General features: G+C 37.6%; 1 protein-coding gene across 1 annotated transcript in view; it reads right to left on the bottom strand.

The window, feature by feature from the left end:
* Window positions 1-15,355, bottom strand: part of LOC103808020 (utrophin-like) — a gene marked incomplete at its 3' end in the record, with an annotated part of 123,877 nt that overhangs the window by 55,875 nt on the left and 52,647 nt on the right. Inside the window, exons 12-20 of the mRNA XM_009080775.1 lie at window positions 14,148-14,267; window positions 13,297-13,398; window positions 10,176-10,283; window positions 9,459-9,638; window positions 7,985-8,154; window positions 5,508-5,631; window positions 3,728-3,815; window positions 1,664-1,899; window positions 1,214-1,394 (exon numbers count right to left, since the gene is read on the bottom strand). Of these exons, the coding sequence (XP_009079023.1) occupies window positions 1,214-1,394; window positions 1,664-1,899; window positions 3,728-3,815; window positions 5,508-5,631; window positions 7,985-8,154; window positions 9,459-9,638; window positions 10,176-10,283; window positions 13,297-13,398; window positions 14,148-14,267 (1,309 nt within the window). The remainder of the gene's footprint in view (window positions 1-1,213; window positions 1,395-1,663; window positions 1,900-3,727; window positions 3,816-5,507; window positions 5,632-7,984; window positions 8,155-9,458; window positions 9,639-10,175; window positions 10,284-13,296; window positions 13,399-14,147; window positions 14,268-15,355) is intronic.

Raw genomic sequence — 15,355 nt, 5'->3', positions numbered from 1 at the left:
CCCTGTAAAAATTTAAACTAGGCTGTAAACAAACAACTCAAAACCTGAACTGACATTTCCCTCTGATCTTTAGCAACATGATTTCTCTGCAGGTTGTGTCATTCAAAAAAACCACACAAACATAATTTTACATGTTACAATATGTAAGGTGCTTTAACCAAGCAATAACTGATTCATGTATACTAGTAACACCTCAGGTGATGTGTGGCATGAAAAAATAAGGAGTATTTTTATCACATGGTATGTAATTACCAAAATACTCGATACCAATAAAATTATTCAAAAGTACACAAACTCAAAACAGCAACAAGCATTTATCACAGTAAGAATGAAAGCAAACCCTTGCAATTTGAACATGGCAGAGAGACACACCATTCATATAGTTTTCTGCCTGGATAGAACTGAAGCACGCAGGCCTGGTGCAACACATTATATAGATAGCCTAACAGTTTAGTAATTCAGACTATTTTTATTATACACAGAACAAAGTGTTAATGCTCTTCCACTTGGGGCCATTAATAAAACACTTCTTCAAATTCCTCCAAAACAAAAACTAGGGGGAAAAAAAAAATCTCCTTATAGGTCTGTGCTCTTGCTACTCAGCTGTAAAATATTACCAGAACTACATATTTTGTGCACTACATTTAAAAGCCTTTAGAAGCCAGCATGACTTGTTTGAATATTTGCAATGAAATTTTTAATGCAACAAAACGCCAAGTAGAAACTGCCTGAAAAGAAAGCCAGATTCCAAATCGCTTCAAAGATGAAATTTCCGAAAGGAATTATGTGTGACTAATGTGCTCAAAGCTATGAAAACGAATAAATTTCACATATGTACTTCCATTTTATAAGGTTCTCATCTTCCATTTTTCATTTCTAATAATATTATTTATTTCTGCAAGTGCCAAAGATTTTCAAACTACACTATCCACCTTAAATAGCTCGCACTAATTAATGAAGTTGTTTTGAATGCTGTATCCTAGCATAAGCTCCTTTTACACCATGGGACAATATATTTTGAAGGATGCACAGTGAAGACCATACAAACATGCTTTCTGGTGAATAATTTTGTCAATTTGATCCAAAGCCTCCCAGAATAAACACTAAAACTCTACCAGAATTCAATGAGTTTTCAACCAGCTCAAAACAAACAAAAAATAAATCAGAACACAAGTAAAGAGGAGGTCTTATGTTAAAAAATGTGTATATTTACCTTTCTTCAGCTGTTGGTGATGTTCCTCCAGTTTCTGACGAGTCAACTTGAAGTGATCAAGAAAATCATTCAAGTTCTCCTGAATGAAATTTGGAGGCAGAGGCTGAGAGGTGAGTGCCTTGCAAGTAGTTTTCAGGTGTTCCAACCGTGTACTCAGGCTTACAAGGTGAGTTAACTCCTGCTGTGAGAGTAAAACCAAAACCAAAATTTACATTTGTCTTGTAAACACGAAGATTTTAGTAAGCTACTGCTCCCCACAGCTCCTCCACATTACTACGGCAACAACATTAAAGTAATCCTGTGACACAGGTACCAAAAATCTTCCAGTCAAATCAGGTGTCCTGGATGCCTTAGAAACTGAGTTATATTACTGACTAGACTAAACTCCTCTGGGGCATCCTGTGCTGCTGACAGCTTCCAATCAAAATTAACAAGTTTTGCCAGACTTACCTGACATAAGTCCTTCAGGACTGCTGAGGGCTGGGATGCTGAAGAAGCAACATTTCTAAGCCAGTCATCCTTCTCAATTAAAGTCTTTTCAAGCTCACTCATTTCCTTCAAATAAGCATTTATATCTTCCTGGTACTTTAACTTTCGGGCCACTTCGTCTAAATTTTGAATCACATCTTTCCACTCTGATGATATTTTCTCCATCACAGTTTTTATATCCACTGTAGAAAGTCCTTCTAAATGGATTACATAAATTATTACTAAATTAACTGCAACACATTTTGATTAACAGGCATTTAACCTTTCTTCTCTTCAAATACAGATGCACACTCACATTAACATGGCAAAATGCTTTGATTCCAAGTCCATTATCTATAAATCTATACTTATTACTAACAGCATTTCAGCTTTTTATTTCCACATTAATACTAAACTGAAGAGTGAGATACTCCTCTTCAATTTTGAGGACAGACATATGAGGGAATTTTTTGCTGCATCACTTTAGCATAAGTGGAGCGCAGTGCTCTGGTCAGGGCAGCTAATCAGCTGCTAACAAGGGCACTTGAGACCCTGCTCCACAGATCCTCCCTGTGCTTCATACACTGGCCATACACTTGGCACACCTACAACACAGCAGCACAGCAGCTGCAGTCAGACACGTGAGAGGAGCATGTGTACAATGACTGGTCAATGCCATTAAGGCACTTGGATAGAAATGGATGTATGTACACATACAGTGCTGTGCATTACTCCACACAGGTGTAGCTGGGCATAGGTCTGCAGAAGGGCTGTCATTCTGAGCTGGACAAAACATACTAGCAGACCCTAACAAAAACAGGAGCTGTAGATTGGTTATTTTCTATAGATCTCAACCTTTAAGATATCAAACAATTAGAAAGTAATTTCTGCATCTTTCCTTTTGCCAATACAAAGCAGCTTTTTAACTGTGCATTTCTCATTATGGTCAACGGATGCTGCTTTCATAGCCCTGATCAAGCACAGCTGAAGGGGTTTCTAGAAGAGAGGGGAAGGAAAGATTTCTGTCTAGGTTTGAAAAAGAGGAACAGCTAAAAATTTTTTCTAACCCAAACCAAGGACAAATCAGTAGCTTTCAGCTATCAGCTTCAAGGCAACCGCACCCACTGTAAAAAGCTTCAGCTGTAGTAGACAAGGAGGGCAGGTTTGGAGATGCTTAGGAAATTGGGGCACACATGCAAAGGGCTGGCTGCAAAAAACGTGCCAATTGAGAAATCCAATGAAAATCAGCATTTTCCAAAAGGGATGCTGATCAGTATGCAGGACAGTGATACCATCCTTTCACCTGTCTGAATGTTACCAGTCATAGCAACTCCACCAGAAGTCAAGTGCATAACAGATCTAAACACTGTCTCTAGATGGTATTATCTCTTTTATGGAGATCACTTTTCACTGACCGAGTTTTGTCATTATGAAACAAGATTTTGGCAAGGCTTAAAGATTCCCCTTGCACAGATGTTAATTATAATATTCCAGGGATAAGTGTTTTCATTGACAATCAATCATTTTCCCAATCATGTAGACATCTCTCTTGCCTTTGAGCCATAAATTGTGACTGCACCATCAAAACACAATGACAGTTTTTACAAAAATAGATAAAATTATGAATAAAAGAGATACACACATGCATCAGGATTAAATTTGGCTTCAAAAATTTCACTTCTCTACAGCAGTTATGTTTTAAAGCTTTATACTTAAAATCAAGTCAACTCCCTCAAAAGCATGAAACTGCCATTGTTATTGAAATAGAATATTTTTTAAATAATCTTTAAAAGACTGCAAATGAACACATACACATTAGAGATTAATAACAATGCTTTTCTATAAGCTTTAATTAAAAAAACCCCACATAACTAACTCGTAACAGTAACAATGATCAGTGTCTCCGAAGAAAAGACAATGGAGAGAGAGGGAAGGAATATTGCAACACTTAACTGGAAATAACATATTTCAGTACTGTTTTCCAGCAATCCACAGATTTAATCAACTGATTAAACTGCAAAACAGAAAAACCTCCAACTTGCTTACCCTTTCCCATTTGATCCAAAAGAATATGTCCACTTCGTTTCAGTTCATCTAACTTTTGACTTTTTTCAAGTCTTTCTTTTTCAATCACCTTCAAAGTGAATCCCAAGAGAATATAGTATCAGGGAGAGTTATTTTTCTTGATTTCCCTCTTTCCCCCCAGTAACATGTATTTTCCCATTACTACCCAAAACACATTCAGTTTTCTTGGATACCACACTTTCTGTTTGTTCAGAAAACAAATGCAAAAGGAGTTAGCTCTCATAAGTAGAAGGCAAGCAAAAGACTACCACAGCACTAGGAATAAAACATTGTTCAAAGGGTTGAGGGTGCTTCAATGTGACACCAGCAGAAACAAGTCACTTGTGATCAAAAACTATAATTCTTTAATGTGAAATAGTGATTATTTTTTTTTCATACTCCCTTCACCTGTACAGTTTCTACTTCCAGCAGAAGGGAACAACCAGCCTGTTCCCTAGAAGTCCACACAGCAAGGACTATAGCACACTAGTAATCTGCTCTCGTAAGCTCTAGTGTTTCACTCTCCTTCACAGAGAAATGATGAGGGAAATTCTGTATGACCACCACAATTCTTAAAGAAACAAGTTCCCCCCTCAAGTCATACATATTGGTGAACATTCCTGTGTGAGTCAATAGACACAATACATCCACAGGGAGTTCCTTGGCCACACAGCCAAACCTTCAATATCCCCTATGATTACAACAAAGCATCTCCAAATTAAAATCTTTTTGAAACTCATGTCAAAGGTCATTACCCTGGTTTAGACTTGCTACAGTAAATTCAGAAGCATGAATTTATTTGCACAGCTGGGAAGAACAAACACTACACTACCCACTTACAGCCCAATCATTTAGAAACAGTGCTGTTCATGGGAACCTGGTGTTCATCTTGGAGCCTCTTTTATAAAAGGCTATAAACATTCAAAAAGATCTATAAATAAACTATTGGGAGGGTTGTTTTGGTTTTTATTTCCAACAGTACTGTCATTCCAAACATTCCTACTGGCACCATTTTGTACTACAGCACTACAGAGGAGTCTCCTTATAGAAATTTTTAATTATTGTTTTTGATTTCAAAAGCAAGATCAAGTCCTGCTAAAGCTCCAGCAAGCCTTCATTAACAAAGCATGCTCAAGAACTAAAAAAGGCAAGAATACATTCCTGAAACAGAAGGAATAGAAGATAAAATAGCTATTCCATGACTACCACAAGATTCTGTAAAATTATGCATTCCATCCTGAAAGTCAGCAAAACCATACACAAGTTTTAACTACCAGATTTTCTCCAAAATTAACAGAGCAAACAACATGTCCAAACATTGTAACAACAGACCACTTTTGACCCTGGGTGGTACAGTGTGTGCAGTGTCACAGCATGACTCAAGGGGTTTCTGAGCAGCCCACTGGTCTATCTCTGCCAAAATTATAAAAGTGGTGTCAATCAAGTCCATCTCCAACTGTGAAACATGAAACCAAAATATGCTACTTAGTGTAAAAGATACTAATCCTGAAGATACTTTTTCAGAACTCCAAAGGAGACACCAGTAATATATGTTTTTAAAATTTTGTATGGATTATGGAATTCAACACCAGCAAAAGTGTGTCCAGCTGGTCAGAGATTTCTATGTATGCCCAGTTCTGAAGCTATTTAACTAAAGGACTTAATCCCCTCAAAGTATGTGGATCAGCCCACCTCCAGCTGACAGGCAGCTTAGACACAAAGTATACCATTCACTGAAACACTCTCTATCTCCCCATTTTACCTTCAACTTTTCTTTCATGTTTGAAGTGTCTCTCATCTTCTTGTATTCTTTGATGTCTGTGGCCTGAATGGCAGATTTTGATTTTGAAATCCAGTTCAAGAGCTCAGCACTTTCTGCATCAAACCTGGTTTAAAAGGTCAGACAATGTTGGTCTTTTTCATTTTTCCCCATTCAGTCACTTTGTCTTAAAAATCAGAAGTCTTAAAAGTTCAGCACATAATTCAATCCCAAAGCAGCAAGACTGCACACAAGATTCATGTTTTTCATGAAGTAGGGCAGAGAGGAACTTTCAAAACCCTGCCATAGTAAAAATTATGCCGATGGTATTAGCCTTTGGAAACAAATTGAGAATGCACGGTGTGATTATTTCTTCTGTTTTTTTATACACAGCTTCCATGCAAACTCTGACTAATTGTTTTAATATGTCACAAAACAGGTCTCTGAATGCTGAGTATTTTGAAAGTAATAAACTAAACCTCAGGAATAAGACAAGTGGGAATTACAGTTCTGGGTTTCATAAAAGTCTGCAACACTATTTAGTCCAAAGTTTAAAAACCAGCAGCCTGAGGACTCGTGGCAGTGACAGTGGGCAAAACTTTTTGCACACTTAGCTGACTAAAGATTGACTTGGAGCTTCATATTTTTGCCTACAATGGACATGTCTATACTTATATAACTTTCTTATGCCTAAAACCTCTAAGGTACAACCTACCACCACCAAAAAAAAACCCCAATTTACTCTCAAATTAACCAATTGGAGAGATTAACTCTCTCCAATTAACAGAAATTAACAGAATTGGAGAGAAGGACAGATATACTATACAGACCACATTACTATACAGTTAGGCCATATTACAATTATACTACTTAACAGTGTAAATCCTAGCATGGCATAACAGCCTCCCAATAGGTGTAATGTCACTCAACACTTTCATGGGAAAACTTGCAAAATTCTACTTGTTGGTCACTTGCTGGTTTCAACATAAGTAAATGGAACCATGCAACAGCATCAGAAAGTTTAAACTATCTTTACTGACCCTGTCTTTAATAAGTTTGAACTCTAAGAAAATAGATGACAAATCACATCAGTTTTGCTTTCAAAATCTACAATAGTTTCTACAACTTGTGAGATACAGAATGGACAGATAGGTTGCTGACTGTTTTACTGCCCTGGGAGACAGATGCAGAGAGCACCCCCCATCAGGGCTCCTCAGAGGTTCTGACCAGTGTCCTCCATTCCTCCTCCAGAAAAAAAATGAAGATAACACTTCTTCACTGTGCAAACACATACCGTCTAGTACAGCAACTCCTGCTCTTTGACACACCCCTCTATCCTCTCCCTAAATGACCTGCAATGCTTTGAACCACTGACACCTCAAAGAAATGTTTGCTTTCTCAGCCAAGCACAAAAAGCAAAACGTCAAGCATACAGCATTTACTTTTATAATTTATCTTGAAACAATTCCTTTAGTTTTTGATATACTATTAAATAAAGAGAATTCAACACAGGTTGATCAAACATTGTTTAGCCTAGTCCTCCGGGCTCCAGAGAAACCTTATAGCAGCCTTCTAGTACCTAAAGGGACCTTAAAAGAAAAATGGGGGGACTACCTATCAGAAATGGCATTGATAGGACAAAGAGTAACTATTTTAAACTGAAAGAAAATATATTTAGATTACATAAAAGGAAGAAATTCTTCACTATGAGGGTGGTGAGACTCTGGAACAGGCTGCTCAGAGAAACTGTGGATGCTCTATCCCTGAAAGTGTTCCGGGGGCTCCAAACAACCACCTGGTCTGGTGGAAGGAGTACCCTGCCCATAGCAGGGGGGCTGGAATGAGATCGTCTTTATCTTTGGTCCCTCCTCTGGTCCCTTCAAAACTAAACCATTCTATGAGTCTACATATGCAAATCAGCCAGACACTCCAGAAATATTTGCTAAAAAAGACTTCACTGTAATATTATTCCTACTACTAAATACCAGTGAAAATAATTCCTACTACTAAATACCAGTGAAATGGAATAGGTTTCTGGGCTTTTTTTTTTTTTTTTTTTTTTTTTTTTTTTGGTGTAGCTTCTCCCATTTCTCCCATTTATTTTATGGACATTAGAAATAAATAATGAATAATTAAAATACCTGCCACTTTGACAATACCTTTTAACCAAAGATGAGATGACATTTTTCCACAAGAAACCAATCATAATTAATCCTATATTTTCAGCAAAGGAGCTGAGGTACAAAGGACTGAAGACCTTTATAAACACGCCTCATTTCCCCTTGAAATTAATGGAAGCTGTAGGTTTTCTGTGGCACTGAAAACAAGGCTGTACATAACATTTCCTTCCTGTTCCTCAAACCCAACCTCACAACTGCAACTTAAGCGTTGCCCACTTGCATAAAAGACGATTCAAAAGCCAAGACTCAGTCTATGTAGCATCTAATGAGCAAGGGAAAATGGTAGTGAAATATACTTACCTTTTCTTTGCTTCACTGTCCCCTGAAATTTGCCTTTTCTTGGGGAGTGGTGGTGGGGGCAGCTCCTGTCTAGATTGTTTAACCATGACCTGTTCCTTCAGTGGTGATGTTTCTGCAGCAGTCTTCTGTGAAACCTGTGACATCCCTATGCTTCCTACAGCTTGAGTTACCTACACAAAATAATTTAGGAAAAGGATGACATGCCATTTGTAACACAAGCTGTTTCTTAGTTTCTTTTATTCAGCAATCATAAAAGCCTCCTACAATTGACCACCGCTAGCTGCCATGAAGCACTTTTATCATAGATGCACTCCAGATTATGCACTCATTATTCTCATTTTACAGATAGGAACCAAGTATCAAAATTCTCAGTTCACCTAGAATTTTATGCCAGTCCAAGTGAACTGAAATCAACAAAATAAGCATCACATATATTTTTTCTTTCATAATTTCTTTGTTCACAAAAAGAACCAAGGTACTTGGAGTTTATTAATACACAATTCTCTATTTTGCATTCATACACCACAAAATCAAGCCTAGATCTCAGAAAGAGCTGATAACATGGTGAATTTAACCTATAAACTCACTCAAGTCAATAGAAACCTCCCATTCTCTTTAAAGGGTTATAAAGTAAGTCCCAGGGGAATCAACCTGCAAGTTCTAAGTATGTGCTTGATATTTAGGGGGAGTGAAAGGATGAAGACAGGATTTGGCATTCTCCAGTGCTTTACTCAAACACAGGAACAAATTAAAGCCATATGGCTGAAATGAACCCCTACTCAGACTGCACAACTCATTCACTATACACTAAATGCATCGTGAATCAGTGCCACAGCTTCCACCATAACAGCATATTAATAGCACAAAAAAGTCACACATGAGTCATAAAACTGTCAAATAAAATTCTCACAGAAACCAATGGGAGTTTTGACTAAATAAAAACATTACCAAGCACTCGAAATACTAAAATAAACATTTAACAATCCAGCTTGGCTATCATTGCCACATATCAAACAAACAACTACTCTATTTTCAACAGATGAGAAATCATACTCACAGAGCATAAATGCTTGTATGACTCCCATTTATTTATCTATTCTGGGTTTTGGGGTTTGTCTTTGTTTTCTTTTAGTATCAGATTTAATCCAGTCCCAGCACTCTTATAATGTTTAAAGGCATTTGAATTGATTGATAATACATGGCAAGCCTGCTTTACTCATCAGAAAAATGAGGCTTAATCTGTGTGAGAAAGGAGTAACAGTACTAGTCAGGTTAACAACTTGGGCTTTTGAAGACCAAAAAAAGCAGAGAGCTTTGTCAGCAGATAAAGTCAGCCCCATGTGAAAAAGCACTCACCTACCTCTCTAGCCTGATGCCAAGAACTCACCTGGGCAATTTTGCTGGCAGTATTAGCAAAGTTTGCATACATACATTCATCTAAACAGCTAAAAAGTAATAAAGCCTTGTTAAGTACCTGGTTAGAGTAATCCTCTAGCTTCTGAACCAAACTGTCCCACCTCTGAGTTAGCTCTTCTTGATCCTGATCAATTTTACTGGATGCTCTGCCATTCCCAAGGATTTGGGCCACATCCTGACCTAGCTCATTCAGCTGGTCTAGTGTTTGTCGTTTCATACCCATGTCCTCTTTCAAAATCTGAAGTTAAAAGAAAATATTAAAAGATAACATCAAGTATTCTGCTACCCCTTAGCTTTTAATTCCATAGCTGGGGGCAAAGGCAGGAGATGAGGTGGTGGCAGGGGAAGCCAGAAGCACATTTCTCTTGTGTAAAAAAGCACGAGCAGACACTCTTTGAAAAGAGCACATCCCTGAACACCTCCTAGAGCAATCAGTGCTATCTCTTGACTATCAGTTACAAATTCAAGTTCAAGTACAAGCTGCTCCACCACAAACCTACGCTTTGGAAAACATGGCTGACTGGTGGCCTGCAATAAAATCCAAACCCTGTCAAAAATCCAGGACAGCTGTTCCAAAGTTTGGCACACTAACCTGGAATGGCCATGGAGCATGTACTTTTTAAATTCAAGTGGAAGAATCTGGCAAGGAGAGAATGTCGACCTGGCTTCCAAAGTATCATCATGCATTCACAGATCCTACTGGGGTCAAACTGTGAATTTGCTATTCATCTAGTCTATGAGATCTGACAGGATAGAGCAGGGTAGCAATACTCACTGCTAGTTTTCGAACATTCACACTCAGGTCTGTTTGATCCTTGAAGTTGCTTGTCTGGACCTTACTCAAAGCCTCTTCTTTCTCAGTTAACCAAGCTTTCAATAAGCACTGCAGATCATAACAAAAATAGCACAGGAAAACACCAAGTGTGTCAAAGAGCTATTGACAATTCTTTCTTTAAGATCTTTGCATTCAAAGCAGTTCTGAGGTCATTATATACAGGAATTTCAGATGGCTTTAACAAAAACAGTACATAAAAGGTGACAAAATTATCAGGTTAGGGAACTAAGTAATACTTTCTAGCAAAACAATTTCAACAAAACCATTTTTCAATATATCAGAGCATATCTCCCCCAAAGTTAGTTATAGCAAACAGACATCCACCAAAAAGCTGACCTAGGACTTTTAAATTATGTTAGAAATTATCGAAATGGCATGTAAGCTTTTTTTGTTTTCCATCCTTCTTCCTCTGTGACTCAAACCCAGCCGTTACAGACATTTACTCACAGAAGCTAACCACTGGTAATTCAGAATTCCTTTAGTCCAGGCAGTCCATCAAAGATGCAGATAGTCATTAGTCACCTCCCTGTTTACTGCACCTATTTCCATTTGTGAAATAACTTCATCAGATACTATTTCATTTACTACTGACAGCTGGAGTGGTCTGTTCTGAACAGTACTAACTCCAGGATCTTGAAATTTTTCCATTTTTTTTCTAGGAAACCTGTCTCACTTCTCTTCAGTCACATAGCACTCCCAAGCAACCACCAGCAATAACTGGCATCAAGTACCAGGAAGGATTATATAATTCCATATTCTGTCGCAACACAGTTATCTCCACGGACTAGAATGCTCAGCTCTCTATCAAGCTCAGTTGCAAAGCCATTGGTGCATTGCTACTCCGTGTTTAAAACTAAAATCATACAGCAAAGCAGACCTTTTTGTTCTTTGAACAACACATTTTATAACAGCCACTAGGCTACTCAGGCTAGCTGCATATTTTTGGCATTATCCCAGAACTTACTACAGCAACTTTTGGGCCAAAGGGTTAAGGCAGTTTACATTTCCAATGTAAACCAACACGCACAATGTACAGACAGAAAATATGACGGTGGTGGAAATGCCGTAAGGCTGTGAGAAACAAAATTATAACACCATGCACCCTCTGGAAAACTCATGCTGGCATCCCAGCCAACATATTTTATGCATAAGAGGAGCTTAAAAACCCTTCAATGCATTCAGTTAATTTCTGCTAAATCAGCAGTCAAAGATCACTCTCCCTAGAAAACTGAAACATAATTATCACAGTGCTAAGTAGTATCTGGCATCTGGCACTGATTGAGGAATTTGTTTCCTGAGTGGTAAGAATTGTGTTGACTTGACAATGTGGTTTCCAAAAGCTTTCTAGGCAGTCACGAAAAGGCTGATGCATCACTGTTGCTCATCTCTCCAAGTGGCTGGACAAAATGGAAAATGCTAGTACCTAAATGTTTCTTACTTTTGTGTTAACAAAGTGCATCCAATTTTTAAGTAGTTTCATAATGTAATTTTTTTTTAAGTTGCTTGATCATTCTTAAGGACAGAGAACTAATTCCAACCTGTTTGTAATAAATGCATTGTTCAGTTGAACAATGAATGCAAACATAGGTGATCTAAACCACCTGAAGCAAGCTTCTATTTCCTCATTATTTGCTATTTGACGTTCTACATTAAACACACCAATTGACTTTTTCGCTGTTACAGAGCAACATAATTAAATTCAAATTTTTAAAAAGCTGAATGCAAAAGCAACTCTAACAGAAGATGAAACTTTTAACACTATGGTAATAGTCAATGAGTGGTCACATTTCCCGAGACAAATATAAGGGTGTAAGAAGACGGAAAGATGTTCACACAGAGTCATCAAAACTAAAAGCACTTGAAGTCCGTACCTTGACGTACATTTCAAGGATTTTGGGGGAATCCTTATTTCTCAACTCAGAGTTACCTTGCCCAAGAGTTGCCAGAAAACACTAACACACAATGTTCTGGATGTACACATACACAGGTGACAAAGCAGTATTTTAAAGAAATATATGTAAACTGATACTTGGCATGGGATAAACCAGAATCTTAACACTGGGTCCATATTAACAACAAGGTCACATGAGCAATAAATTCAGCTTATCAATATATTACAAATAGATACAGGAGGGGTCAGGGAGAAATACATATGCAACCCCAAAAAACTGAGACAAAAGATTCTTGCCAAAGAAACAAGGCTGCAACTGATACCAACAGCTATACCAGCACTGTTCTACTTCTTTCAAATGTCTAAAGAATCTGTGCACTCCACTGTTTAAACAATAGCTTACAGTGATAAATACCATAGTTTAAGAAAAAAAAACCAATTTCAGTAAAGCCTTTAAAGAAAAAAAGCATTAAATATCTTAAGCTGAAACACAAAACAAGCACTAGGCATGTGAACCTAACACATGTAGTTGTGTTACCATAATTTTTATGCCAACAGTTGATTTGTGATTGAACAGTATTTAATATATATGCAAAACATATGATATCAAAGCAAGGAAACACATGCAATGCTATCTTTCTCACAATTCAACTGTTCAGCTGAATTCAGCAAAATAAAACAAGCTCCTTGCTTTGCTATACCAACCAAATGCTTGATGTTATTGATTCTGAAGAGAGTTATCTATTGATTAAATGATTGCACAATTGTGTACATATATCCATGTTGGAAGCACATCTACCTTAATTAGGAAAATTTCTGTAATTACAAATCCACTAGGTACTTTGAGAATTCATTGTCATTTTGCTGTTATGAATAATTCCTAATTCTTGGTCATTTTGTATGATACCTTGAAGATTATATTATAAGGAGTTATAAACTTCCTTACTTCAACCTTGGAAATACTTCTCTTGCATTTCAGTGCTACTCTACTCCTCAGAAACAATGGGAATCAAAACAATAACAAAGTTAGTTTTTCAAGGCTTTTTTTTTTTCAGGAGTTGCTCAGTCCTAGTCAGGGGTTTGGTTGCTTGTTACTTGAGGCTTTTTGGGTTGGTTGTTTTTTCCTCTCCACAAATCAACCAGTCACCAAGTAACTGAGGAGCTACTAACCTGTTCTTCCAGCAGCTCCTGCCATAAAAGCTGAATTTCTTGCAGCTTGACGCGTCGATCCTCAGTCCAACGACAAACCGCTGTCCAGCGCTCGCCAAGCCTCTACAAAAGCAGAAAATGCTTGTGAACAATCACGAACTTCTCAAGGCAACTCCAGAAACAGATATTCAAAAGCATAATTTCTACTTCACATTAACCTCTTTCTACAGTTTATCTACCTCCTTCCCAGCAATTGCTATTGCTGTATTGCACACAGCCAGAGGTTAACACTTTCAAGAGCATTCACCTCTGGCCTTGTCTCTGCTCTTGCTGAAGTCGGTGAGCTATTTGATGGGCTTCAAAGGGAGTGAACAAAGTAGCATGAATTCTCTTTCAATAAATTCTGTTTCACACTCACTATGCTTCAGGTTACAGTCAACTTCTGACAAAAGCAGGACAATACTTCATATGGCATTTCCTAGATAAATCGTGTGCATGTCTTTAAATATTTTTACTATGAGATTTTAACTTTCTAATGAAAGCTACTTAAATGAAATAAGAGTTGTACTGTGCATCTACCCATTTTAATGAAACTGCTGAATGGATACACTACAAAAAGTGCCTAAGTCACTGGGAATGCAAACAGATTGACTCATTAGGAACTGAGCTTGAAAGTCACCAAAGCAGTTTGCAGATTTTACCCTGAGCTAATTTAATAATTCTTTAAAGATAATTTAGCCTAAAAAGTCATTTAAAAGAATTTCTTTTAGAAGCAATACTAACTTAAACACAAAAACACTGATTAACAATTATATGCAGAGGTTTTAAGTGCCTGTTACTACAGTTAAAAAAGGAAAGCTCTAACATTTTACCTGCAATTGTTCCTCCAGAACAGCAGTTGCACTTTCCCCACTGCTTTCATCAACAATGACAACCATGTGTGTTAGGGAGTTTACCTTCACCTGCTCTGCCTCTAGGTCACTCTGCAGGCTCTGGAAGAACAAACCAGAGGTTACCAACTTTGAATACAGCTGCAATCTGCTATTTTGGCCACAGCGACTATAACAACAGCTATGACAAAGAAAGTGCTTCAGATTCAACTGTTAAGCACAGATTTTACCACTGGGAACCACTGTACAGTTTAAATAAATGTAAGCAAAAGGCTGCTAGAAATGAATCCAAACCCATTGTGTTAAAATGTTGGAAAACATGGAGTGTTTTAAGCCGTACGCACCATACTTGACTAGGAGAATCATATGACAACTGCATTGACTTTCTGTATGTCTTTATATTACAGGTAAGAGAGCTGAAGTGTTTCTATACAAAGCTGTTATTATTAACAAGCAAGTATTGTAGGGCATGTCCAACAGAGAAAAATCACTAAGAACATTTATCTTTTAATAGCTGACAATATAATTCTCATAAGTATCAACAATGCTATAATTCATCATGATGTTCAAAGACAATAGCAAAAAACTGCAGAAAACATGCAGTTGTGATTATATCTCTGCAAGATCAATATACCTTTAAGTAAATGTAACTTTTTATCCCTGCATATCCTAAGCTACTCCATGAACAACATGCCTCAAACTCCCCAGGCTTTGAAGACAAAGGAAAGAATGCAAATATGGGACAGGAAGCTACAAAGACTAAAAATACTCCACTGTTCTTGTTCTGTGAGGTATGTCCCATGCTGGGGAGAAGGTCAAACCCCAACACCGAGTACAAAAACTAAAGCTCCAACCACGACAAATATCAAAAGGACATCTTTCTCCTCCACAAAAACATTGTAGGATAGAAAAACTGGACTTACATCCAAAAACTCAATTGAGAGACAAACTACTTCCAATATATTGTGCACATAAAGAGAGCAGTGTCTATGCACCCCTTAGGATGCAATCCCTGTAAAACCAGGGACTGGAATCAGTGACATGGAAGGCCCTTCCTGATCATTTTAACTCCCACATTGTTTTAATCTGCAAGTCTTGGGCATATTTTAGCAATGCCTGCCAGTGATTAAGGGCAAGTTTTTTCATACTGTTCCTCACACCAACAGTTTACCAGGAGAGGCCTCATCCCC

Source organism: Acanthisitta chloris, unplaced genomic scaffold, assembly GCF_000695815.1.
Source record: "Acanthisitta chloris isolate BGI_N310 unplaced genomic scaffold, ASM69581v1 scaffold18248, whole genome shotgun sequence".
In the NCBI taxonomy this organism is placed as follows: Eukaryota; Metazoa; Chordata; class Aves; order Passeriformes; family Acanthisittidae; genus Acanthisitta; species Acanthisitta chloris.
Note: the sequence above shows the minus strand (reverse complement) of the source record. Positions and strands in the feature narration are given on the sequence as shown.